The sequence below is a fragment of the Conger conger genome, chromosome 11 (assembly GCF_963514075.1).
Source record: "Conger conger chromosome 11, fConCon1.1, whole genome shotgun sequence".
In the NCBI taxonomy this organism is placed as follows: domain Eukaryota; kingdom Metazoa; phylum Chordata; class Actinopteri; order Anguilliformes; family Congridae; genus Conger; species Conger conger.
In genome coordinates this window covers 1,512,033-1,538,597 of record NC_083770.1, presented here as the reverse complement: position 1 = coordinate 1,538,597, position 26,565 = coordinate 1,512,033, and the positions used below count along the sequence as shown (strand labels likewise).

The following is a 26,565-nucleotide window of genomic DNA, read 5'->3' as shown; positions in this document are numbered from 1 at the left end:
GCCACTGGGTGTCTTCCCTGGTGATGCTGTGCCAGGCCTGTTCTGCGGCCCTCTTCAGCCCCTGCTTGTTTTGGGGACTATTAAGGTCAGGTGATTGACTTGGCCAGTCAAGAACCTTCTTTTGGCCGAAAAACCTGCTTGTTTTGGATCATTGTACTGCTGCATGATGAAGTGTTGGCCAATCTGTTTTGATGCATTTGCTTGGATCTGAGGAGACAAAATGTTTCTCTATACGTTCACATTCATCCTGATGCTGCCGTCAGCAGGGACATCATCAATGAACACAAGTGAGCCAGTTCCAGGGGCAGCCATACATGCCCAAGCCATAACACCCCCTCCACCATGTTTCACAGATGAGGTGGTATGCTTTGGCTCATGAGCTGTTTTTTCTCCACACTTTCCTCTTTCCATCACTCTGGTACAGGTTGGTCTTCGTCTCATCTGTCCATAACACTTTGTTCCGGAATGTTAACATACGTTTTTGCAAACCTAGGGGTTTGCATCTTGCATCCCTCAGGTTATGCTGGATAGTCTTCTCTTGATGGTGGTCTTTGACGCGTCGATGCCTACATCCTGGAGTGTGTTCTTGATCTGTTGAACAGTTGCAAATGATTATCCTAGAATCCACTATAGACTTCTTCCTAGCTCTTTTATGCATGAACCAACAATGAAAATTAATACACTTATCCAAGAAATATTTGAGCAACCAATTGTCTAATTACTTTTGGTCCCCTACAGGGAGGGACTGTATAAAATGTCTACAAATCCTACACTGCACAATGTAAAAGCCCTCAAATTAAAGCTAAAATTAAAAAACGACAAATAATGTGTCACTGTCCAAATATACAGTCCATTGCATTGATTTGCCTTGAACAGTTTTTAGGTTTCTGTCACACCTGTGACATAATCATTACGAATTAAAGAAATGCCTTATTGATACCAGTGATATTCAGCTCTGCAGTTGTATAATTAGACTGCTTGGTACCTGGTCCAAATCAACCATTTGTTTTACTAATATGCACAGTAGACAGAGGCAACAAAAACATTTAATTGGTCAGATTTACTGGATTTGACACTTTGCACTTTATTTTGTTCTGTGACCAGAGTCTCTCTGTGACCCTCTCTACTTTCCTCCTGTTCAACATGTAAAAGAGAAGGAGACCATACTTTCTCTGCTCTACTTAGCCAGGTAGCGTCCCCAAGATTATTATTATTTTTAATCTAGGGGACGCCAATAACATTTTGATAATTTTTTTTAATCACTCTTAGCCCACTCTTACTTCAGGCCAGTGAACATCAAAGGAATCCCAGAGGTGATCTTCGCAAGCAGCTTCGAAGAGAAAAAATATGCTTCGGTTGCAACTTGTGCATCACCAGGTAAACTCAAGCAGGAATGAGAATTGTATTTATTTTGTATTTATAATTGTACTTATGTATGCAAAACATTCAGTTTCATATGTACTTTATGCCAACTAGTAGAATCCCCTACAAGTACTTTCAGATTAAATTATGTAAATGTAATTTACCTATCTTACGTTGATGTATTGCAGACAATTTTTTTTTAAACCACACTTTATGTACTGATCTCAAGAAAAAGTCAACCGAATAACACACCTTTCGGTGTTTTCAACACGTTTGGCCAGCAACCAGACAGTAACACAAGAGTTTACGAGTCTTGCCACCGTGGGTCCGATTGGGCCTCATTTGCCCAAACAAAGGCGTACACAAAAACGGTTGCAAGTTCAAGCCAATCGTAACGGAGTTATGCTCGCTAGTGTAACCAACCCAGAGTAGTGAAACTACAATCTGTCTCAGATAACCAATAGAAACACAGTTCAGTTTTAACCAGGCGTGGCTGTTGTGGCTTGGTGATAAAACAAAAGAAAGATCAAGTAAGGGCGGAAAAAATAGGTTCACGGAACACATTGACCAAATCGACCGGCGCGGGCAGTTCTTTTTTTTTTTTTTTTTTTTTTTTTTTTATAAAGCTCACAAAAGGTACCCAATAGTATTATTGTTGTCAGATATCGCTCATATTTCATACGTAGACTTTTTATTAATAAGACCCTAATGTATATATTTTATCAAGACTGAACGGAGCGGTATTTTAAGAGTGTCTCACAATGCCCAGTAGCACATCTTTGCTGGAAGCCGAGGAAACCGAGTCGGAGCTCCCGCCACTGGTAGTACAAACATTTGCCGGGATAGGCCTGGATGAGCACGGCACACAGTGTCAGACCGAACCACAGGAGCCCCTTCTGCATTCACGTCCGGCCTCCCACCTCAGTCTGCTCGGCACCGTGCTGGACCTTCAGCCCGTACCACTTCGCAAACTGCCGCCGGAGGAGGATGATTTTGAAGAACCCGATGAAGCGGTAGGGGAAGAAACCGATTCAAACACGCTGCTAGCACAGGCCCCTGTCCCCGGTCTAGGCTCTGTGATGTTGCCTGGAATGGAGCCTGCGGAGACGGTCATACTGTATGGCGGAGGGCTTGATGACTCCACGCAACAGCAGGTTGCTTGTATGATGATTTTACCACCGGTGTACGGAGACCCAGGATTCGAGGTGGATCAGCCGTCGCTCATGCGGAGGAAAAGTGTAAACACTACGGAATGTGTCGCGGTGCCCAGTTCGGAACATGTAGCCGAAATAGTCGGTAGACAGGGTGAGTGTACTATTGCACATTTATTTTAGTAATGGCTATGTGGGTTTTCACACATTGGAATATTTTAGCTTCATATGTTTAAGTAAGTAAGTTAAAGCAAAAGTAAGTTAACCTGCTGTGCAGTTACGTTAGCTTATTGCTAACAAGAACCAGACTAGCGGCTAAAACGAGCACGTTAGCAAGTTGGCTATCGACCCATGTGTGCGGTTATACGAAGCAGCCAACCGTAGACAGCGGGCAAGTGTTTTTCTTTTCTATGCTTGCTAAAATTGCATGGTCGACTCAGTACGACAAATGCGATATTTTCGCTTATTTTAAGGTGCTTTTTAAGTTGCGGCAGATTGTTTCACGTTTAGGAGCGTTTGGCTAACGTTATCGACGCTAATGTTACCTATGCTGTGCTTCTAAGTTAACAGTTTTGTTTCCCTGTTGAGTAGTCAGCTAATATTTTAACTTAATGTGTAAAACTGAACAGTGCTTAGCGGCTTTTTCTAGGAAGTTGTGTAGCTATCTAGCTTGCTACCTCAGCCCGTTTACGATAATTGGCTAACTTCATTAACGTTGACTTGGTCCAACCTCTATATATATATATTTTTTTACACACAATCTAGCTACCATTAGGCTAAGCGATGTGGGTTTTAGGTTAGTAGTCTAACTGTATACCATCAGGGTAGCGACAGTGTATTGTTACATGTTTGACTTGTCAAAGTTTTTCCCCCTTTTCTGGGTCAGTGTGCACACATTAAGGCTGGCCAACGAAACCGGAAACATAGGAAAGTAATGTGAGCTAGCTGGCTTGGCTAACGTTGGCTAAATTCCGAAGTCGCCCAGTTGTTTTTTTACCTGGCAAATAGATTGGGTTTAGTGTAGACATGTTTTCTGGTTTGTAAACATATCTTACATTTTTTTCAGATTATGTTTACGAAGAAGCGTTAATACAGGCCAGCTCAGCAGTTTGCAAACGAGGTTAACAGAGTAATTGCACCAAAGTTATTGTTCATGTGAAATTGCTAGCTACGCTACTTGGTAGGATTGGCAAACTAGCTCTGACTGGCCAAAGCGAAAGACTATTTCAGTGGTAACGTTACTTCAGGAGGTGATGTGGCAAAACACGTGTGATGTGGCTCTAACGTTAAAATGGTTTCTCTTTCATGTCCTAACCGACTGTCTAACTATCAAAAATATTATTGCTGGAAGCCGTTACTTATTTAATTAGGCATGCAACAACACTGTAATCTGAGTTATGTATTTTTATTCTGTAAATCTTCATAGTGTGGCCTGTACTTTAAGTTCCCTACGCAGTGACATGCTACGTGTTCTGCTCTTCAAACACATTCGCTGTATGTTCCCGTATTTTTGGTTTTAGGGCCAGGTAAGGAAAAAATAGCCCAGGCGTTTTGGAAAGTGGTGGGGGAATATACTTTAAAATAATGTGTAAAATATTGAACAAAGACAAATCCTGACCGCACAGTTTGCTTTTATGCAGCTTGTCACCGTGTTCAGTGTAAATCTGGGAAGCTATTTTTCTGGCCAAATAGGATTAAGTTTCTTGCTTAATTATTTTGGTCACCCTCCAGTCCCCATCCCTTTCAAACTACCAACCCCTTGCTGTACCAGTTTTATGAAAATGAGTCCATAGCAGTGGTACCCCTGCTATTTTTTTATGTGTTCAGCCTTGTGCACACCTGATGCGACCAATTAAGAGCTTTATTCGTTGCTTCTGGTGTGCATGAACGCATCCCATACCTGGAGTACCTGTGGAGAGTTTTGGGAACGAGTGGCCTATAGTAATGACTGGGACCAGTGACATTGTGGGATTAACTTTTTAAACTCTAAAAGCTAGCCTGTCCTGTAACGGAATCCTTTGTTGGCAGTCAAATATGTTTTCCCCTTTAAAATCTGTGGTGAGTCTTGGGAATTATAGTTTTGTGTGGTGGGGTGTACACTACTTTAGTTGTGTAGTCTGCTGTAAGGTGTCATTTCTCCCCTCGTCTTGCCAGGCTGCAAGATAAAAGCGCTGCGGGCGAAGACCAACACCTACATCAAGACGCCGGTGCGTGGGGAGCAGCCGGTGTTCGTGGTGACCGGGCGAAAGGAGGACGTGGCCATGGCCAAGAGGGAGATCCTGTTGGCGGCCGAACACTTCTCCCTCATCCGGGCCTCGCGCAACAAGGCGGGGCCGCTGACCGCGCCGGGGCCCGGGCTCCCGGGGCCCTCCCTGGCGGGCCAGACCACCATCCAGGTGCGGGTGCCGTACCGCGTGGTGGGGCTGGTGGTGGGGCCCAAAGGGGCCACCATCAAGCGCATCCAGCAGCAGACGCACACCTACATCGTCACGCCCAGCCGTGACAAAGAGCCTGTGTTCGAGGTGACGGGCATGCCGGAGAACGTGGACCGTGCGCGGGAGGAGATCGAGGCACACATTGCGCTGCGCACGGGGGGCAGCGTGGAGACTGCTGGTGAGGACGTGGATGACTTCCACCACAACGGCACCGACGTCAGCTTCGACACGGCCGGCCCCGGGGGGCCCTGGCCAGCGGCCAATGGCTGCGGCCGGATGACCTCCAGCTACCGCAACGACAGCTCCAGCTCCCTGGGCAGCGGCTCCAGCGACTCGTGCTACGGCGGGGGCCGCGCGGCTGACTGCAGCCCCTCCAGCCCGTTCAACGGCAACAGCAATAACAACAACAATGGCAGCTTCTGGTTCGGGGACACCCTGTTGCCCCCGGGGTCGGACGAGGCTCCCGCCCCAGAGCCCACGGGGGGCTTCGACAGCCTGGCTGTCTCTGCGGCGCCGCCCGGGCCCCACCAGCAGGTGATGCTGTGGAGCACCTTTGAGCCGGGTGCTCCTCTGTTGGAGGGCCAGCCCGGCACCCCCCCGCCCCGCGTGTCGCCCCCCCTCCACCCCGAGGCGTCCGAGCGACCGGCCGCCCGCCGCGTCCACAGCGCGCCCAGCGCCGCCCCTCCCCCGCCCCAGCACTGCGGCTCGGCCTTCTCCTCCTCCAGCGACAGCGCGGCCTCCGGGTCGCCCCCCGACCGCGCCCGGCTGGACTGCGTCTGCTGCCTGGGGAGCGAGATCACGGCCGCCCTGGTCCCCTGCGGCCACAACCTCTTCTGCATGGAGTGCGCCGACCACATCTGCCGCAAGGCCCAGCCCCTGTGCCCCGTGTGCCAGGCGCCCGTGACCCAGGCCATCCGTCTGCGTAATGTTTGAACCGCGCCCGGCTGTGCCTGTGTTTGCTCCCTAGCGGACAGTGATGAGGGTTTTGACTGGGGTGTTACTGAATTGGGGATGTTGGTAACAATTTTTTTTTATTTTTTATTATTAACTTTTTTGTTTTTCCTTTTAGTTTGGTGTAATATTCTTCTTTTTCCTTTTATTTTATTTTTTTATTTTACAAATTGTATCATGATTGCTATGACTGTTAAAGATTAGGTTGTAAAGCAAGTTACAGATTAAGGCTCAGTCGTCGGTCACGACGTTAAGCACCCACCCCGACCCCCATTTATTTAGCTGCTACATTAGTTATGAGATGGTTTCCCCGGCCTGATGCTTTCTCGCCAGAGCAGCCCCGAGTCTGACACAAGTGCTGCTGTGCCTGCCCTTTCATTTTAAAACGTTGCTTTTAATCCGTCTACGACGACTAGTGCTTCACGTAGATCCCTGAGCCACGCCAACACTACAGCTCCTTTTCAGATGCTGGGGGCCCCCAACATTCCAGCCATATCCCTTGCTATTTTCTTTCTACCGTTTTCTTTTAATGCGTGAGTGAAGAGGTGCAGGAAACGCCAGGGAGTAACCCTAACCAGGGAACGCGACAACCCCACCCTCTGTCGGCCATTTTAAAACGGTTGCCCCCCCCCCCCCAATACCGGGAACAAAGTTATGGTTCAGTTGCCTTTTTGCATGGTTGCTCAAACATGTTATCACATGACCCACATCTCAAATCTTTCTAACGGTGAGGTAATTTTCAATATTGAGAGTAGAGGGAACAAGAGATGAGGGGACTGCTGCAGCTCCTGAGCCCATGGAGGACCCCCCCCCCCCCCCAAGGCCCTCCGTCCCACGCACCCTAACCCCCCCCCATCCACACAAAAAAACCTTGATCCTCAACCTCTCAAAGTTAATATTTGACTTTTGTGTATTAATATTATTGTTATTAATTGATAAATACAGATTTATTTTTTATTTCCACTTGAAGTTACATTTCGTATAAATATAAATCAAAAAAAAAAAACAAAGTTTACAAATAAAATATTTTTTATTTTTCTCCAGTATGAGCAGGACTGGGCCTTTCAGTGCTGTTTCGCTTGTAGTATAGTTGGACAGTATTGAAACTGACCTGGCTGCCGTCTCGTGAGGAAGGAATGCGCACCTGCGCATGTGCAAAACGGCCAAGATGTCACACTTCAGCTGCGCGTATGTCTGTGAGCCACCTTAACAATTTTATCAATGTATCTAAGTGTATAGTACATATTCAGTATATATAATATAGCTGTGTACATATGCACATAAGGCTATATAATTACTGTACCAACAGTGAAGTATTTGCTAATTTTACTACACTTTTGTTATGTATATGTAGGGCAGTCTTAGGGCATATAAATTCAATAAATTGATTCAAGTTTAAAACAGACTATATTTTATGATAAAGGGCCTTTTAAGTTATGTGGCCAAAGCACTGATATATATTTGCTGTAAAAAGAATTATAAGAGTTTTATTTTTCTGATATTAAAGTTACTTAATAAAGACTTTCATTTTAAAGAAAATTGTGTTGTGACTGAATGCGGGTATGGTAATGGGTATACCAATTGACTAATTCAGTTTTATCCGCTTAACCTTGGTTCTAGATTTTCAGTCATAGACTTTGGCTTATGTTCATGGTTGCTCGTTTGCTATCCCAGACACAAAAGCATTTGGATTCATTTGAACTGGACCAATAATTATAGACAAAACGACAAATGACTACACAATTTTCCTGTGAGCTAACACGGTCTTCCGAACAGCACCCGAAGCTCAATTACCACCAACACTTTTGGCTGAGCCGTATAAGCCTGCCCGGTTCGTAGTCTATCGTTAGCAACAGCTTCGCCACCACAATGTCACAGTGGAGCACTATTACCATGTGACTGTGCATGTCACGTACGTGATCCATTTCAGCACACACAAAGTTTTTATGAATACGTGAAGAATTTACACACACAAAAACCAAACCTGGAATTAACTTATGTATTCATCATGAAAGTTGCGCGGTTCGGAACATTGTGAGCTAACTTAAGAAATTGGTCGTCGTCATCAGCAAGTAAGATCACATTCTTGGCAGGAACTATTTAAAAGGCAAATACCGTTGCCATGCTTCTGATGGGGTGCCGAGTGGGCAGATGTTCTGCCGTTTAATGGTTGCATAAAGCCAGGTAGCATTCCTTTAACCTCGGCATATTCCGTTCTCCTCTCTGGTGGCCAGCAAGCCCTCTTGCAAATAGAGCTAGACACGAATGTTTTCAGTGTAGCTATTTTGGCGAACGTTGCTTTTAATGCAAACGCGCAGTGTTCCTAACCGAATGTGATAGCAGCGCGGTGTGTAAGCGGTTGTAGGTGCCGCGCAGTGCCCTCTCTGAAATAGAGGGCGTCTCCCGCAAGCTGCCGCATTGTGCGAAGGCTAGCCCGTCTGGCCGCTCCCGCTGGGAAGTGGATCAAACGTCATGCGACAGTTGCCTACTTATGAAAGCCCCCTCTCCACACACAAGCGCAGCGACGCCCCAGTTTTTTTTGTCCCCGGAGATCAGCTCGGTAATACTGCCGCTCGAGGCCAGAAACACCGCGTTTGAAGGGGCTTAATTTTCCGTTTTACACCCGAAGTAGGCTACGAGTCATCCTTCAAGTGCATCATCTTTAAGCAGTGGCCGTTCAATTAAAACCTAGATTCATCGGACAGCAATTACGTTTACATGAACACGCTATCCCGATAATTGACACTATCCTGAAAAATACAATATCATAGCTGCCAACTCTCACGCTTTCGGCGTGAGACACGCATTTACCTGTTTTCACACGCACATGCAAATGCGTGTCTCACGCCGAAAGCGTGAGAGTTGGCAGCTATGCAATATTCTGATACGCTTCGTCTATTCACGTTTATCTGCAACTGTGCTTAGTGCCGGGAAACATAAAATCGCCACGTAAAATTATGCACCTTATGCTCTCTATTTGCCTTTCAAAATTTGTAAAAGTAGAATCACTCATCCCAAAATCCAGAAATGTGCCTTATATGCTGGGCCTTGCATCATTGCGCCCCGTGAACATCTAGCGGACTAGTTCATACTGAAAGACAACGGATAGTCCAGTCCCATTTTTGAACGTGGAAAAAATGTAGCTACGGTTCTGTTGCAGCTGCAATGTAGCCTACATTACATAATACATGCCAGATTTCTTTTTCTGCTTCAAAGTCGTAGTAGCACCAGAATAATATCCGCAATATGCCACATCTTGACATAAATTAATTGTCCATGCCATATTAAGATCTTAAACGGGGTATTTAATCAGAATAGCCTATGCGGTGAACATAACTCTCATTTTATTAGGGACAGTTCGGAACAATGTAAAGCGCGTGCATGTAAAACGTAGCCAGTGACCGCACTATGCGCCTGACCAGGTGGACACTGATTGACGTGAGACGATTCCACCCATCATGGAGGGATGAGCTTTTGATAAATACACCAAGTCTGTCATTTCGCCAGAGTTGCAGAATTGGCCAATGCGATACTAACCAGAATAAAGACTCATTAAATACATTGGTGGGTCAAAAGTAGCAAAATTGTGTTTAGAAATGGTTCTTGGGCAAAAGTTTAATATTCAGGTCTTATTTAATAATTTTGCATTAGAAATACAACTTTAAAAAGAAAAGTGCCTGTTGTCCAGTTAGCAAAAGCTCGCCTTCTTTACATTTCTCAATGAGCAAATAGCATGTGGCAAATTTGAGTACAGACTTATTACTAAGCACAGATACTTCAGCTTGCCAAAATAACTTCAATGTTATGCTTAAATGTAATCTCTCATCTCTCAGATGGACAGAAATGTCTGCATAGAATGACAGCATTTTCAGTTCGGCACTTAACACAGTGCTCCCATTGGACAAATCAAAAGTAAATTATTGGGAAAGGAGCATACATTTGAACACAAAATGAATACCATATGCTGGCTGTCCAGTAAATTTAATCAAACTCGGCTGCGACAACCAGCTTGGCACTAACAAAATACATCGTCTTTATATGGGTACTCAAACATAACAAGATGCACATTTTAACTGTCCACGTTGCAATGAAATACCAGTGTTTCCCCGTAGAAAATTGTACATTGTAGACACTGAACATAACAGGAAAGTGAAATTACTAGCCATATTACATTGAACAACATCTGCTCCCAAAGGGTGGAACCTACCCAAAATTATCATTATGAAACAACATTATGGGCTCGTTTGAATTATGCATCATTATCTTAATGGGAACACACAAACATTTCATATTACCTCCTGTTCCTTCCCTTAAAAAAGACTTAATTATTACAAAATTTTTATTACACATCATTATTCTACCAACAGTCAATGTAAGGGGCCATAAATTCGAAATTATACAAAAGACTACACATTTATGTATAAAAGAAAATGGCAACTCTGCATCGTTGCTTTAATGCCGTTGCCACTCTTAATAAATAGGGCTTTTCTCAAGTATAAAAGCAGGGGAAGTAGGAATATGGCGATGTAGCCGAATCATGCAAGGGACAGTCTGGACTGCAAACACAACCCAGAGGCCTGCGGCGGCACCATAACCACACCTTCTTCAGATCAGCCCTAACGGCCCTGTGCATGCAATCTGCCCAGTCTCACTTCAGATCAGCCCTAACGGCCCTGTGCATGCAATCTGCCCAGTCTCACTTCAGATCAGCCCTAACGGCCCTGTGCATGCAATCTGCCCAGTCTCACTTCAGATCAACCCTAACGGCCCTGTGCATGCAATCTGCCCAGTCTCACTTCAGATCAGCCCTAACGGCCCTGTGCATGCAATCTGCCCAGTCTCACTTCAGATCAGCCCTAACGGCCCTGTGCATGCAATCTGCTGGGTGAGGGACGTCCACAGTCTGTCTGCTGGGTGAGGGACGTCCAAATCTCACTATTTAAAAAAAGTTGCAATGCGGAATACAGAAAGAATCTAAAACATTGATAAACAAAAGCCAAAAAATAGGTGTTTTAGTGTTCATTTTTGTGACTAATGAGTGTTTTGTGCCTCTGGGCATATGGAAACCCTAATTTGTCACACCTTGTAATACCCACTGGCGTATCCCCACCTCAGAACACAACCCCAGGAAGGAACACTGGGAGGTAATATAACAAAGAAACACCAAAGTGCCCGCTGCTTATTCCAAGCATTAACAGAAGAAATACAACAGTCTAATGCAAAACCAAAAATATGTAATACAACGCCTGCCTGGCTCTGCTTTTGTTTTTCTCTCATGAAGCAGCACAGATCCCCCCAGTAGCCGGCCGCGTCTCCGCGGTTATCCGGACGAGCTGGCGGTGGAGCCCGGCAGGCAGAGTGCGCAGACAGAAACAGCCGCGCTGCAGAGAGTAATGCACAGGGAGCCGGGGGGCCGGGGGTGCCCATCCCATACTGCGTAAGATTGACTGGGCCAGACGAAACAAAAAGAAAAGCGAATCACTAACCAATGAGGGATTTGGAAAAGAAGGGGCATGGTCAGGGACACGGGCCCCTGCCCGGTCACAGTGTGAGGCGCCTGGGCGGCTCAGTCCAGCGGCTGAGGGTCGGCGATGGGCATGGTGTGGAGCACCTCGTCCAGCAGCTGCAGGGCGCGGTGCAGGTGGATCTCGATCCAGCAGGGCGTCTCTTTGATGCTCTGCCGGGGGTAGTCCGGCCCCCAGCCCTTCACAAAGCTCATGCGCAGGATGCACAGCCTGCGCAGGTCATCCACGCCGATGCCCGCTGCCGCAGAGAGGCCTAGGGGGCGCCGTCACAGCGCATTTTATACTTCTGAATTACGCTGTGTGTGCATCTAATACAGGCTCTCTGACACCACGTGTAGCCCAGCGCACGGCCCTTAACCCCACAAATAGCATGTAATGTCATGTAAATCTATTCGACTACGGCATTAGCGATATGCCAACGGAAACAAACTGCCTTTTTTTAGGATGGGGGTGCTTGTCAAAACATAACCAAATACCACGTAGTTCCTGTAAGGATCCCAAGAATGCACTGCAACATTACATCTTTAAATGCTCACTTTATTCTGAAAAACTGGAAAAAGAGTCAAGATGACAAAACATGTCAGTTTGCAACAGTAAAGTGAGCATATTAAGATGCAATGTGGCAGTGCATTCTGGGGAGCTGGTGTCCTCACGAAGTGGGAACGACATAATATTCTACTATGGTTTTTGAGTTTTGATCAATCAGCCATATTGTAGACAAAACACTAAAGGAAAAGTATGTGGCTGTGGTATGTGGTCATTTGTATAGGGCTCGCATCCAAGAAAGATTATCGACAACAAATCTCATCAACTTTCCTCAGTGTGTGCAACTCCTCTCATTTTGGCAACGGTCAACAGCCACTAAGAATCTGTAGAAGACCCTTCATCCCAAGCGCAGTGAGCATTCTGAACTCCTTCACTCGGAAAGCAATACACTGCGTGGTTGTGTATTTGCACATTTCTGTGTGACAATCTTGAGTACATGAACTGTGTGTTTCCCTGTATGTCTGAAATGTTTTTTCTGTTTGCAGTGCATTTTATATGCCAAGTGCAGCCGCAGACAAATCTATGGAGGCACCCAAGTCACCCTAGGTGAAAAAATATATATTTACACATTGGAAATGCATACTCTCAGTTTGCCAATCCGTACCTCCAATTTGCAATCGGTACCCCCAGTTTTGCAATCTGTGTGTTCGGTTTGCCTTAGCAAAACTGAGGGTAGAGATTGGCTAACTGAGCACACTGTTTATTCAACCGAGGGTACGGACTGGCAAACGGAAAGCAGGGATCGCAAAACCAAGGCTTTCTGGATTTAAATATTTTGTTATCTAGGGTGACCAGGGGGGCTCTGTACGAATCTCCACGTGAGGACAATAAAATATTTCTGTTTCTAATTCTGAAGGGTGGACAGGAGAACAGGGTGAGAACAGAGGGAGAGCGATCAGAAGAACAGGGGAAACAGGGCAAAGGTGGTCAGGAGAACAGGGGGACAACGGGCAGAACAGGGGGAGGGCGGTCAGGAGAACAGGGGGAGAACAGGGCAAGGGCGGTCAGGAGAACAGGGGGAGAACAGGGGGAGAACGGGGAGGGCGGTCAGGAGAACAGGGGGAGAACAGGGCAAGGGCGGTGAGGAGAACAGGGGGAGAAGAGTCAGGAGAACAGGGGGAGATCAGGGTGAGGGCGGTGAGGAGAACAGGGGGAGAAGAGTCAGGAGAACAGGGGGAGATCAGGGTGAGGGCGGTGAGGAGAACAGGGGGAGAAGAGTCAGGAGAACAGGGGGAGATCAGGGTGAGGGCGGTGAGGAGAACAGGGGGAGAAGAGTCAGGAGAACAGGAGACTGGCTTACTGATGGCGGGGGCGATGCCTCCGACGGACCCTGGCCCCGGGATGTTCCCGGCGACGGCGGCAGCCTGCGCGGCAGCGGCAGCCTGTGCTGTGGCAGCCTGCTGCTGCATCTGCCTGTGGCACTGGCGCAGGTCAAACACCTGGGGGCGCCAGAGTCACACAGTCACAGAGACACAGAGTCAGAGAGACACAGTGAGACAGAGTCAGAGAGACAGCCTGCTGCTGCATCTGCCTGTGGCACTGGCGCAGGTCAAACACCTGGGGGCGCCAGAGTCACAGAGTCACAGAGACACAGTGAGACAGAGTCAGAGAGACAGCCTGCTGCTGCATCTGCCTGTGGCACTGGCGCAGGTCAAACACCTGGGGGCGCCAGAGTCACAGAGTCACAGAGTCACAGTGAGACAGAGTCAGAGAGACAGCCTGCTGCTGCATCTGCCTGTGGCACTGGCGCAGGTCAAACACCTGGGGGCGCCAGAGTCACAGAGTCACAGTGAGACAGAGTCAGAGAGACAGCCTGCTGCTGCATCTGCCTGTGGCACTGGCGCAGGTCAAACACCTGGGGGCGCCAGAGTCACAGTCACAGAGACACAGTGAGACAGAGTCAGAGAGACAGCCTGCTGCTGCATCTGCCTGTGGCACTGGCGCAGGTCAAACACCTGGGGGCGCCAGAGTCACAGAGACACAGTGAGACAGAGAGACAGCCTGCTGCTGCATCTGCCTGTGGCACTGGCGCAGGTCAAACACCTGGGGGCGCCAGAGACGGGTGGTCAGTCCCGGGGTGCCCAACGCTGCACCCGCGCAGCAGACCTGGCTCAAATACATAATCGTTTTTCATTCTGAATAGGGGCAGCCTGTAGCACAGTACTTAAAATACATGACTGGGACCTGCAAGGTGTGGTGGTTCAAGCGGTGTGGCCACGATAAGATCCGCACAGCTGTTGGGCCCTTGAGCAAGGGCCTTATCTCCACATTGCTCCGGGGGGATTGTCCCCTACTTAGTCTCATGAACTGGAAGTCGCTTTGGATAAAAGCATCAGCTGAAGATATAGTGTGGGCTCAGTTGCACCAGGCGCAGAGAAGCATGTGAATGGCTGCGTGTGGCCCCAGGCCTGAGGGGCGGAGCCCCACCTTGATGTAGGCGCTGGGGTAGATCTTGTGCACTGCATCCCCAGGGGCCCGGCCCGCCTCCCGGTCCAGGTAGTAGCTCTGCACGAACACGGCGTGGTCGCTCAGGCAACGCACCCACACGTCCCCCTCGCCCCTGCACTCCAGCTGAACCCCCTTCCCAATGTGCAGCCTGAGGACCAGAGAGGGGAACACACCTCAACAACGCCTGCCACATCAACAGCACATCTACCATCTCAAGCCTTGTCTGTATTGCCACTATCATTTTTATTGATCTTGATTATCTACAATAATTGTTAGAGGCATCTGTAGTTTTTCAGAAAAAATTAGATGGCATGAGAGAACAATTAAATATATATGTATACAATTTGTGTATACTGTGTTTGCACTTAAAATATAGATCATTATCTAGGTGGTTTGTCATATGCAGCCTTCTCCATTTTTATTAAGGGTGCCAATAATCCTGGAGCCAACTATCTAAAATCATCTTTAATTCAAGATGCATTTATAATCATTTTGTATATAACCTTCATAACCTTTCATTTTGGGGAGAATATAATACACTGCACAGGTGAGAGAAAGGGTTGAGCGGAGCCGTACCTGGCTCTCTCGATGGCCTCGGTGCGGTGCACGTTACTCAGCTGGCCCAGGCAGAAGCGGTCGCCCCCGGAGGGGTCCACATACCCATCCACGGTCACCACCGGGCAGGTGGAGGGCACCTTAAACGTCTCCCCCACCTGTACGTCCATCTCGAAATACGCAATGGAGCACCAGTAGTCTGGTGCTGAGAGACAAGGACATGGTTGTGTGTTCACAGGGTTGTGTGGTCACAGGGTTGTGTGTTCACAGGGTTGTGTGTTCACAGGGTTGTGTGGTCACAGGGTTGTGTGTTCACAGGGTTGTGTGGTCACAGGGTTGTGTGTTCACAGGGTTGTGTGGTCACAGGGTTGTGTGGTCACAGGGTTGTGTGTTCACAGGGTTGTGTGTTCACAGGGTTGTGTGTTCACAGGGTTGTGTGTTCACAGGGTTGTGTGTTCACAGGGTTGTGTGGTCACAGGGTTGTGTGGTCACAGGGTTGTGTGGTCACAGGGTTGTGTGGTCACAGGGTTGTGTGTTCACAGGGTTGAGCACTGAGCTGCTGGAGCATCAGGGCCACATTTGTCCAACTTTAGATAATTAGATAATTCTTTTTTACATCTGCTAAATGGCTAAACTCCTTAATCAATCCAAAGATCAGAATATCACCAAACACTTACCGAGTTGCTAATGTAACAGAATACAGCGCCCTGTACATTTCAGTGGATTATTCTGTAGCAGCCTTTACTTATCTTATCACAGTCCTTTATTATTACATGGATAAATAAATACATGCTTAAGGCTTAAAATGTTAAAGAAAGCACAAGTTTTATTCCTAAAATAAGAGTCATATTCCACTATTCACAAAATTATTTTGAAACCGATTATATTTTATCAATTGTATTACAACAGTCAGGATTCTGAAATTGGAGACTTGCTCTTTAAAAAAAAAAAAGCCCAGGCTAGAATCAAAATCACGATTTTCAGGCTATCCACGTCTTAAGAGGACGGCCTGTAGCGTAGTGGTTAAGGTAAAGGACTGGGACACGCAATATGGACACGCGATGAGTGGTTCGATCCCCGGTGGAGCCACAATAAGATCTGGACAGCCATTGGGCCCTTGAGCAAGGCCCTTAACCCTGCATTGCTCCAGGGGGAGGACTGTCTCCTGCCTAGTCTAACCAACTGTAAGTCACTGTAAGTCTAAGCCTTAACTCAAGTCTTGTCTGACCAAATACAAAACTGCTCCAAGTTCTTAAATCTAGAGCAGCGAATTCAATGAGGTCCAGAAACCACGGTGGCCTTGCGGGCGTGTAACGGGACGGTGCGGTCGTGTAACGGGACGGTGCGGTCGTGTAACGGGACGGTGCGGTCGTGGAGCAGGACGGTGCGGTCGTGTAACGGGACGGTGCGGTCGTGTAACGGGACGGTGCGGTCATGGAGCGGGACGGTGCGGTCGTGTAACGGGACGGTGAGGTTGTGTAACGGGACGGTGCGGTCGTGTAACGGGACGGTGCGGTCGTGGAGCGGGACGGTGCGGTCGTGTAACGGGACGGTGCGGTCGTGTAACGGGACGGTGCGGTCATGGAGCGGGACGGTGCGGTCGTGTAACGGGACGGTGCGGTCATGGAGCGGGACGGTGCGGTCGTGTAACGGGACGGTGCGGTCGTGTAACGGGACGGTGCGGTCGTGTAACGGGACGGTGCGGTCATGGAGCGGGACGGTGCGGTCGTGTAACGGGACGGTGCGGTCGTGTAACGGGACGGTGCGGTCGTGTAACGGGACGGTGCGGTCGTGTAACGGGACGGTGCGGTCGTGGAGCGGGTCCGTGCGGTCGTGTAACGGGACGGTGCGGTCGTGTAACGGGACGGTGCGGTCGTGTAACGGGACGGTGCGGTCGTGTAACGGGACGGTGCGGTCGTGTAACGGGACGGTGCGGTCGTGGAGCGGCTTTGAGCAGGATGGGGAGAAAGAACAGACACTCACCCGGATGGTTGGATATGGGAGGCTGGAAGGCCATGTCGTTGTGCACGGGCCCTAGGAGAGCAGGAGAAAGGGAAACGGTGAGGGACTCCTCAGAGGAACGGTGGCAGTGGGGCGGGTGGAGCTGTGGGTGGAGCTGTGGGTGGTGCTGTGGGTGGTGCTGTGGGTGGAGCTGTGGGTGGTGCTGTGGGTGGAGCTGTGGCAGTAGGTGCTGTGGGTGGAGCTGTGGGTGGTGCTGTTGGTGGTGCTGTGGGTGGAGCTGTGGGTGGAGCTGTGGGTGGAGCTGTGGCAGTAGGTGCTGTGGGTGGAGCTGTGGCAGTAGGTGCTGTGGGTGGAGCTGTGGGTGGAGCTGTGGGTGGAGCTGTGGGTGGTGCTGTGGGTGGAGCTGTGGGTGGTGCTGTTGGTGGTGCTGTGGGTGGAGCTGTGGCAGTAGGTGCTGTGGGTGGAGCTGTGGGTGGTGCTGTGGGTGGAGCTGTGGGTGGAGCTGTGGGTGGTGCTGTGGGTGGAGCTGTGGCAGTAGGTGCTGTGGGTGGAGCTGTGGGTGGAGCTGTGGCAGTAGGTGCTGTGGGTGGAGCTGTGGGTGGAGCTGTGGGTGGAGCTGTGGCAGTAGGTGCTGTGGGTGGTGCTGTGGGTGGAGCTGTGGGTGGTGCTGTGGGTGGTGCTGTGGGTGGAGCTGTGGGTGGTGCTGTGGGTGGAGCTGTGGCAGTAGGTGCTGTGGGTGGAGCTGTGGGTGGAGCTGTGGGTGGTGCTGTTGGTGGCGCTGTGGGTGGAGCTGTGGGTGGTGCTGTGGGTGGTGCTGTGGGTGGAGCTGTGGGTGGAGCTGTGGGTGGTGCTGGGGTGGAGCTGTGGGTGGAGCTGTGGGTGGTGCTGTGGGTGGAGCTGTGGGTGGAGCTGTGGGTGGTGCTGTGGGTGGTGCTGTTGGTGGCGCTGTGGGTGGAGCTGTGGGTGGAGCTGTGGGTGGAGCTGTGGGTGGTGCTGGGGTGGCAGTACTCACAGTAGTGCGGGTGAGGCACGGGCGGGTGGTGCTGCAGGTGGCCGTTCTGGTGGTGGGGTATGGTGGGGGTGAAGCTGCTGTTTCTGGTCCAAGTGGAGGTGGCGTCTGTGGGGGGAGAGTGGAGCGTGCGCAGGTGAGAATCATGGCTCTGTGCATTCACTTCAGAGAACCTGGCACAGCAGCCGATAAGCACACGGACATGACAGGAGGGTGAATATGGATGAGAAACAAAAGGAATGGTGGAATGTGACCGCAGGCCCTACAGGCTTCAGGGCAATGTTGAAAAGCTTTCTGCCAGAAAACGAAATAGTACCTAGCAAGCAAACACACACACACACGCACACACAAACACTGGCACACCAGCTGAAGAAAAAAGAATGAAAGAAAGAAAAACAAAAAAACACTACTTCTCCCGCTGCAGAAAGCTTTTCAAGATCAGCCGGTGAAGGAGACAGGGGAACAGGGGAGAACACAGTCCACTGCGACTGGAGGTGTGTGTGTGTCTGTGTGAGTGTGTGAGTGTGTGAGTGAGTGAGTGAGTGAGTGAGTGAGTGAGTGTGTGAGTGTGTGAGTGTGTGTGAGTGTGTGAGTGTGTGTGAGTGAGTGAGTGAGTGTGTGTGTGTGTGTGTGTGTGAGAGAGAGTGTGTGAGAGTGAGTGAGTGCGTGAGTGAGTGTGTGTGAGAGTGAGTGTGAGAGTGTTTGAGTGAGTGAGTGTGTGTGTCAGAGTGTGAGTGTGTGTCAGAGTGTGAGTGTGTGAGTGAGTGAGTGAGTGAGTGAGTGAGTGTGAGTGAGTGAGTGAGTGTGAGTGAGTGAGTGAGTGAGTGAGTGAGTGAGTGAGTGAGTGAGTGAGTGAGTGAGTGAGTGTGAGTGAGTGAGTGAGTGAGTGAGTGAGTGAGTGAGTGAGTGTGAGTGAGTGAGTGAGTGAGTGAGTGTGTGTGTGTGTGTGTGTGTGTGTGAGTGAGTGAGTGAGTGAGTGAGTGAGTGAGTGAGTGAGTGTGTGAGTGAGTGAGTGAGTGAGTGTGAGAGGGGAGTTCCGGGGAGAAGGAAATGAACGGGGCCAGAGATGGAAAGGGACTAAGCAGGACGGCTGGAGAGAGAGGAGAGAGAGAGAGAGAGAGAGGAGAGGGAGAGGGAGAGAGAGGGAGGGAGAGAGAGGGAGAGAGAGGGAGAGAGAGAGAAGAGTGAAAGGCAGAGAGAGTGAAAGGGACAAAGGGAGAGTGAAAGGGAGAGAGGGAGGGAGAGGGAGAAAGGAGAGAGAAAGGAAGAGAGAAGAGACCTCTGTTCTCACTTGCGGTCGCCGTGGCGACGCCAGGGAAGGTGGAGGAGGAGGCGGAGCCGGGGGCGTCGGGAGGGGGCAGCAGGGCGGGGCTGCCGAAGGGCTCTGAGGACGCAGGCCAGGAGGGGGGGTGCTGCACCACAGAGTGGCCCTCCATGCTGGGCGTGGAGGACTGCCTGTCATACTCATACTCGTCCTTCACCATTAGCCCGGGTGGAGCTGGGGGCCACAGAACAGGGCGCGGGTCAGCAGAGGGGTCCCCACACAACCCCACAAAAAACCAGCACACCCGGCTCTCCAGGACCAGGACATCACCGTTCAGAAAGCAGACATTTCATATGGATGCATGGACTCCTGGAGCAGGACCATTTCATTGTTTAATTCAGTATACATTGGGCTCCTTAATAAAAATGGAGAAAAAAGGCTGCATTTAACAACAACATGGATATTGATCTATATTTTATGTTCAAATATACAGGAAAGCAATATAATTTTACTGCAATAAATTTACTCTCGTGTTTCAGTTTCTTATTTAGCAATCTCAATGATTTGAGAAATTACTGACACCCCAAAAATTATCGTAAATAAAATCAAACAAAGTGACATTGGCAATACTATTTTACTTAATTGAGTTACTCTCAGTCAAAAGGAACTATATTCCATCACTTCCTGTTTCACTAGCGTAGATTCATTGTGTCCAACTCTTGGGGTCACCAAATAAAAAAAATAAAAAAATAAAAAAAACTAGCATCTAGTTTGTTTACACTAGCTAACGTGGCTGTATCACGTAGAGCTTTGCTCCGATACCCTTTCCCATTTTCACAATCCTGACGACTGACTGAGTCTTGTTGAAAGTGATGACAGGTCAACCAGTGGTCCTTTGATAGGAGCAACATTCTGTGCTATAGCAGCCTGAAGTGTGGGTCATCAAACTGGAACCCACAGTCTGTTCAGTGCTGCTCTGAAAATGTAAAACGCATAACTTCCTGGGCACTGCTTGGCAGGAGTGTCACACCCAAACATTTGTATTATATTTTTAATAATGATCTCTGTGTAATTCAGTTTCAGGGGTTTCTGATAAGACCAAATAAGTATTAATATAAAAATCTGAGACAATGTGGTCCAAAAGTGTGTTGGTGTGGTGTGGTGTGGTGTGGTGTGACTTACCCAGACCCATGTCCCAACAGTACAATAACTAACCCATCGACACATGCATACACAGACCCATGCACAAACACTCACTCACCAGAGCTGGTCAATGTCAATCCAGACAAATCTGAAAAGGCAGGGGGTAGGGCTTGTTAAAAAAGCGTGTATTTATCTACAGAAGCCAAATTGTGTTCCAGTACACAGACGTGGGGGGGTGAGACCAGCAGAGCAGTGCTCACCGATCCCAGGGGACACCACCCTCTCATAGTGGTAGGGGTTCACGCACACGCTGTCACACTTGAGGTCGAAGGCGAACTGGCAGTACTTGACGTGCTTCAGCTCGTTCTTGTGCAGGTCAGGCCAGCGCCACAGCCGCGCGTAGATCACGTGGGGAAAGCCCTTCCGCCCAGCCACCTGTGGGAGGGGGAAGCGCCGGAGTCAGAAACACACGCAAGGGCTCCCGCCCGGGGCGGGCTGCGGCTCTGTGAAAGTTCACTCAAAGCTCTGACCAAATGGAACTGGAAGTGGAACTGGGGAGGCAAGGAAATACTCACTCACTCACAGAAAATACCACCTGTTCTAGAAGGTGCTTCGAACCCAGGGACTGTAGCACAGAACACTGCCCGTTCTAGAAGGTGCTTCTAACCCTGGGACTGGCAGTTACAGTCCTTGAGTGCCATGTGTATGAAAGTTTTTGTTTCCACCAATTATCCTGGCTAAATGAGACAATTAGCACTGGTTCACTCGTAGATTAGATTCCAGTAAAACATTTCACATATGGACACAAGAACAGTCTTCAACGGTCATCCATGCATTAGATAAGAAATGTAGCCGAATTGTCCGATGGGGTAAATGTGAGGGATGCTTCAGTAATTCAGGCCAGAATTTGGCATAAATACCAGCCCTCGTTGCCCCGCTCGGCAAAAGGCACCCGCTGCCCCCTTCCCACCTCCGCTGCCCCCTTCCCCCCTCCGCTGCCCCCTTCCCCCCTCCGCTGCCCCTTCCCCCCCTCCGCTGCCCCTTCCCACCTCCGCTGCCCCCTTCCCCCCTCCGCTGGCCACGCCCCACATCCGCTGGTCACGCCCCACATCCGCTGGTCACGCCCCCTCCGCTGGCCACGCCCCCCCCCTCCGCTGGCCACGCCCCAAGTTCACACCAGCGCCCGTACCCCACTTCAGATTCACTGTGCTCATCCCAATCGCTTATTTTTCTCCTCTTTTTTCTTTTGCTCTACTCCTAGCTCCACCCATCGGGAGAGGCGAAGGAGGAAAAAGACATGAAGAAGGGGAAGTTGAGAAAACGCTAATTAAGTTTCAGTTACAGACGTGGCAGATGGGGAGAGGTGGATCCACAGGTCAGTTACAGATGTAGCAGATGGGGAGAGGTGGATCCACAGGTCAGTTACAGACGTGGCAGATGGGGAGAGGTGGATCCACAGGTCAGTTACAGACGTGATGGGGAGAGGTGGATCCACAGGTCAGTTACAAACGTGATGGGGAGAGGTGGATCCACAGGTCAGTTACAGACGTGGCAGATGGGGAGAGGTGGACCCACAGGTCAGTTACATACGTGGCAGATGGGGAGAGGTGGATCCACAGGTCAGTTACAGACGTGGCAGATGGGGAGAGGTGGATCCACAGGTCAGTTACATACGTGGCAGATGGGGAGAGGTGGATCCACAGGTCAGTTACAGATGTGGGAGATGGGGAGAGGTGGATCCACAGGTCAGTTACAGACGTGGCAGATGGGGAGAGGTGGATCCACAGGTCAGTTACAGACGTGGCAGATGGGGAGAGGTGGATCCACAGGTCAGTTACAGACGTGGCAGATGGGGAGAGGTGGATCCACAGGTCAGTTACAGACGTGGCAGATGGGGAGAGGTGGATCCACAGGTCAGTTACAGACGTGGCAGATGGGGAGAGGTGGATCCACAGGTCAGTTACAGACGTGGCAGATGGGGAGAGGTGACAAAACTTCCGCAAAGGACGCGCTCATGTTTCTTTGCTCAAAGGAAAGATTGGGAGTTCTTAACTTCTACATCCAGCTCCTAGGAACATTTAACGGGTCGGAATGTCCTTAAAGATGGCGGACCACAATCAATTTCCAGGTCAGGAAAAAAGAGGAGAAATATAAATGATTGGAATTGGCCCCCATCTCCAACCACCCACCCACGCATCCCCTATCCACATCCCCTATCCACCCAGCCACACATCCTCTATCCACATCCCCTATCCACCCAGCCACACATCCCCTATCCACCCACCCACACATCCCCTATCCACCCAGCCACACATCCTCTATCCACATCCCCTATCCACCCAGCCACACATCCCCTATCCACCCAGCCACACATCCTCTATCCACATCCCCTATCCACCCAGCCACACATCCCCTATCCACATCCCCTATCCACCCAGCCACACATCCCCTATCCACATCCCCTATCCACCCAGCCACACAACCCCTATCCACATCCCCTATCCACCCACCCACACATCCCCTATCCACCCAGCCACACATCCCCTATCCACATCCCCTATCCACCCAGCCACACATCCCCTATCCACATCCCCTATCCACCCACCCACACATCCCCTATCCACCCAGCCACACATCCCCTATCCACATCCCCTATCCACCAACCCACACATCCCCTATCCACATCCCCAATCTAACCAGCCACACATCCCCTATCCACATCCCCTATCCACCCACCCACACATCCCCTATCCACCCAGCCACACATCCCCTATCCACATCCCCTATCCACCCACCCACACATCCCCTATCCACATCCCCTATCCACCCACCCACACATCCCCTATCCACATCCCCTATCCACCCACCCACACATCCCCTATCCACCCACACATCCCCTATCCACCCACCCACACATCCCCTGCCCGGTTCTCTGGCCCCTACCTGCAGGCGTCCGTCGAGCGTCCTCTGGATGGTGACGCACTTGCTGGGGTGCGCCCCGTTGGTGGTGATGGCGGTGATGAGCGAGTCCAGCTCATCCTTCTTCTCCTTCAGCTTCTTCACCAGACTCTCGATTGCACGCTTGGCGAAGGTCTCGCTCTCCCCGCCCTGCCGGTGGCACATCAGGCTGTGCACGATGCTGAGGCAGGCGTCGTTGCTGGTGGGGGTGTTGGTGGTGGACATGGCGGGGAGGGGGGAGGGGGAGAGGTGCTGTGGAGCTGGGTCACGGGGGAGGGCGTGCTGGGTCACGGGGGAGGGAGTGCTGGGTCACGGGGGAGGGAGTGCTGGGTCACGGGAGAGGGCGTGCTGGGTCACGGGGGAGGGAGTGCTGGGTCACGGGGGAGGGCGTGCTGGGTCACGGGGGAGGGCGTGCTGGGTCACGGGAGAGGGCGTGCTGGGTCACGGGAGAGGGCGTGCTGGGTCACGGGAGAGGGCGTGCTGGGTCTCATTCCCGAGACTTCCCTGTCCGAGACCAGTCCTCTCTTCCAGGAGCTCCTGCTTCACAGCTCAGTGCACTGCTTCACAGCTCTGTGCACTGCCTCACAGCTCTGTGCACTGCCTCACAGCTCTGTGCACTGCCTCACAGCTCTGTGCACTGCCTCACAGCTCTGTGCACTGCTTCACAGCTCTTTGCGCTCTTTCCCAGATCGCTCCCCAGTCTCAGACTGTCCTCCCATAGGCCCGTGGGGTGAAGGGGATGATGTCACTCCCCGGCTCCACAGAATGCTGCCAGGGGCCCCTCCCAGACAACAAAGTGATGAAATGAGCTGTTCAGCGTCCCCAGACCCTCTGAATCAAGGGTGCCAACTTGTAAAACTGGAGAGAAAAAATAATAATACAATTACAAGATATAAACATGACAAATGTCAATGCTTTTTTGCCGAAAATGAAGCAAAGCTAACGCAACAGTACACTAACAGCAATGAGTTAAAATGTTATATTTCATGGATTCATCCTTAATTTAGGAGTCTCAAGATATTTGTTCTATGAGCAAGTATTTTTATATCACAGGCAAACAAACTGGCAGTCTTTTCTAAAACTGTCTTCAGATATTCAGGAATTGCTTCAACTACTTGCAATCATGAATTGTTTGCATTCACAAGACCACAGGAAAATATAGCTAATTTGTTGTAGGGCTGGTTAACTCTTGAGCCAAGCATAATGCAAAGCAAACCAGTGTGGCAGCTATGTTATTTGATTTTACATGACAATTTGCATTCAAGACGACCACAAAATGTACAATAAGTTCAAATTTCAAAATTCAAAATTAACTTGACATCCTGCAGCAATGCTATTCTTTCCATTCGTTTTTTGGTTTCACTTAGTATGGAGAGAAAATGCTTCAGTCAGCATTGAGTTCTGAAAATAGGCAATAAGCAACGTTAACTTTTTTTGGTTTGAGAACAGCAACATCCAAGCGGTTTTGCGTCCATCGCAGTGTGGCACGGTAGCATGTCAGTGACTTGCAATGATCCAAATGATGCATCTTATGGCAGTTAACCTTAGATAACATCAACCATAAAAACGCAGCAAATGTCATGCCTTTTCTCAGCACAAACCACACAAACCAGTGTAGTGTCTTGTGCACACTGACAGAGACACAGGCGTCGCTCTGTAGCTGGATAGTAACTTTCCCGTCAAAGTGTATTAACACCACACTTCATACTCAGAGACTGCCACAAAATGTATAGTTCACACAACAATGCCAAGCTAACTAACTTTCGCTGTACACATCGTACAGGGGAGGCTAACGTTAGCAAAATCTCTAAAGTTTCCAACATCTGATTCAGTGAAACACCACATTTTCATAAATAGCCAACATTAGCAGTTAGACCTAATACCACGGACAAAAAAAACATGCTGTTTTAAGTTCTGGTTTGTGTTCGCGATGTCCACTTCCAGAAAAGCGGGAAACCTTAATTTGCAATAGTGTTAAGTCGAAATAATGAAGCCAGCTAGCTAATAAGCAACATAAATAGCCTCGCTAATGTTAGTCTTCGTAATCCCGCTCGCAGTTTATTAGCCTGCCAGCTAACACGCTTGAAAAAACTTCAGTAGCGTTTAGACGGGGACATGTCGCTAACTTTCCACGTTCCTTCCATGCAATACAAATGTGTCACCGACTCTGCAGCATTTAGCATTTGCTATTACTTTTGCATTTTTACGCTTTGATTTTGGGCCTAAATTGAGCTTCAGTCAGTTATGACTGTTTTTAGCTGAATAGCCAGCCATTCGCTAGCAATAAAATCCCATTCCCACATCATACCTTGCTTCGACGCGGTTCGGGTATTCCTCTCTGTTAACGGTTCTTGGCTAGTTGTTCAGTTTTTCTATATATCTAAATGCAGTGGAGTTCTTTGGATTTAAACTAAAATTATTGCTATGACCATGGACGCCCGTGTATGAAGCTCTCTAGCTTTACTCCGCAACCTCCGCTGTTTGCTATCATTACTCGCGTATGAACATGGCGATCCGCGCATGGGCAGAGTGAGGGGCGCGGACTGGGACAGCAGGATGACATGGCCGGGGTCGCTCGCAGTGCTTGCTGAGTCCGAGTAGCGCGTAATGGCATTTTTCTGAGATGTAATTTTAAGAATTCAAACGATTTCCGCGATAACGGTATAACTTGTTTGTGTTCTGGACTGTAACAACAGCAAGGCATGCTCTTTAAGTCGACACAGCCTGCCTTGCTGTCTTGACACAACGTTTTGTTAGCATTTTTTGCTACCTTATATCGATTTGCGATTTTTAAAATAACTCGGCTTTCCTAAGATGTTTTACATTACATAAAAATGTGAACGATGAAGTAACATGAATAGAATTTAAAATCTCACTCTATTGTTTTGTTGGTTTCGGCTACCATATAATAATCAACGATTCTATTCTGTATGCAATCGGTGCAATTATTGTAGGATACTTCGATTAACGTTATTTCTCAATATCTTCTTGTTTTTGAGAAACATTCAGGATAAGTGGCCGTGAACTTGTCCTGACGTTTCTCCTGATGAAAAATGCTTGTGAATATATGCAGTTATCTTGTTTAGTCGATACAAAATTCTGTCAAATGCTTGAGTAGTAGGCCTACCTTTGTGCCCTTAATGTTTTAGCTTTATATTATTAAAAAGGTTGTTGCACAGGCCAATGTCATGTGACTAGCATGCATCGCTTAATGTCTGAAAATATAATTATCTATACTAGTGCAGGTGCTTAATGG

At 49.3% G+C, this 26,565-nt stretch overlaps 2 protein-coding genes across 3 annotated transcripts; one reads left to right on the top strand and one right to left on the bottom strand.

Annotated features, from left to right (window-relative positions):
- Nucleotides 1-1,978: 1,978 nt before the first annotated feature.
- LOC133140440 (RNA-binding protein MEX3B) lies at nucleotides 1,979-7,438 on the top strand. The gene is made up of 2 exons (XM_061260412.1): nucleotides 1,979-2,667; nucleotides 4,668-7,438. The coding sequence occupies exons 1-2, from the start codon at nucleotides 2,124-2,126 to the stop codon at nucleotides 5,879-5,881; spliced, it is 1,758 nt and encodes a 585-aa protein (XP_061116396.1). The 5' UTR covers nucleotides 1,979-2,123; the 3' UTR covers nucleotides 5,882-7,438.
- Nucleotides 7,439-9,513: 2,075 nt separating this feature from the next.
- On the bottom strand, nucleotides 9,514-25,847 carry LOC133140146 (mothers against decapentaplegic homolog 4-like). Of its 2 annotated transcripts, none has more exons than XM_061259761.1 (11): nucleotides 25,618-25,847; nucleotides 23,295-24,167; nucleotides 20,612-20,786; nucleotides 20,470-20,499; nucleotides 19,224-19,442; nucleotides 17,948-18,052; nucleotides 16,957-17,007; nucleotides 14,995-15,178; nucleotides 14,398-14,566; nucleotides 13,271-13,409; nucleotides 9,514-11,677 (listed from the first exon to the last, which is right to left on the bottom strand). In XM_061259761.1, the coding sequence occupies exons 2-11, from the start codon at nucleotides 23,532-23,534 to the stop codon at nucleotides 11,466-11,468; spliced, it is 1,524 nt and encodes a 507-aa protein (XP_061115745.1). In that variant the 5' UTR covers nucleotides 23,535-24,167; nucleotides 25,618-25,847; the 3' UTR covers nucleotides 9,514-11,465. The 2 variants fall into 2 exon arrangements, with proteins under 2 accessions (XP_061115745.1, XP_061115746.1); XM_061259762.1 differs by having other exon boundaries at nucleotides 19,236-19,442.
- Nucleotides 25,848-26,565: the final 718 nt, after the last annotated feature.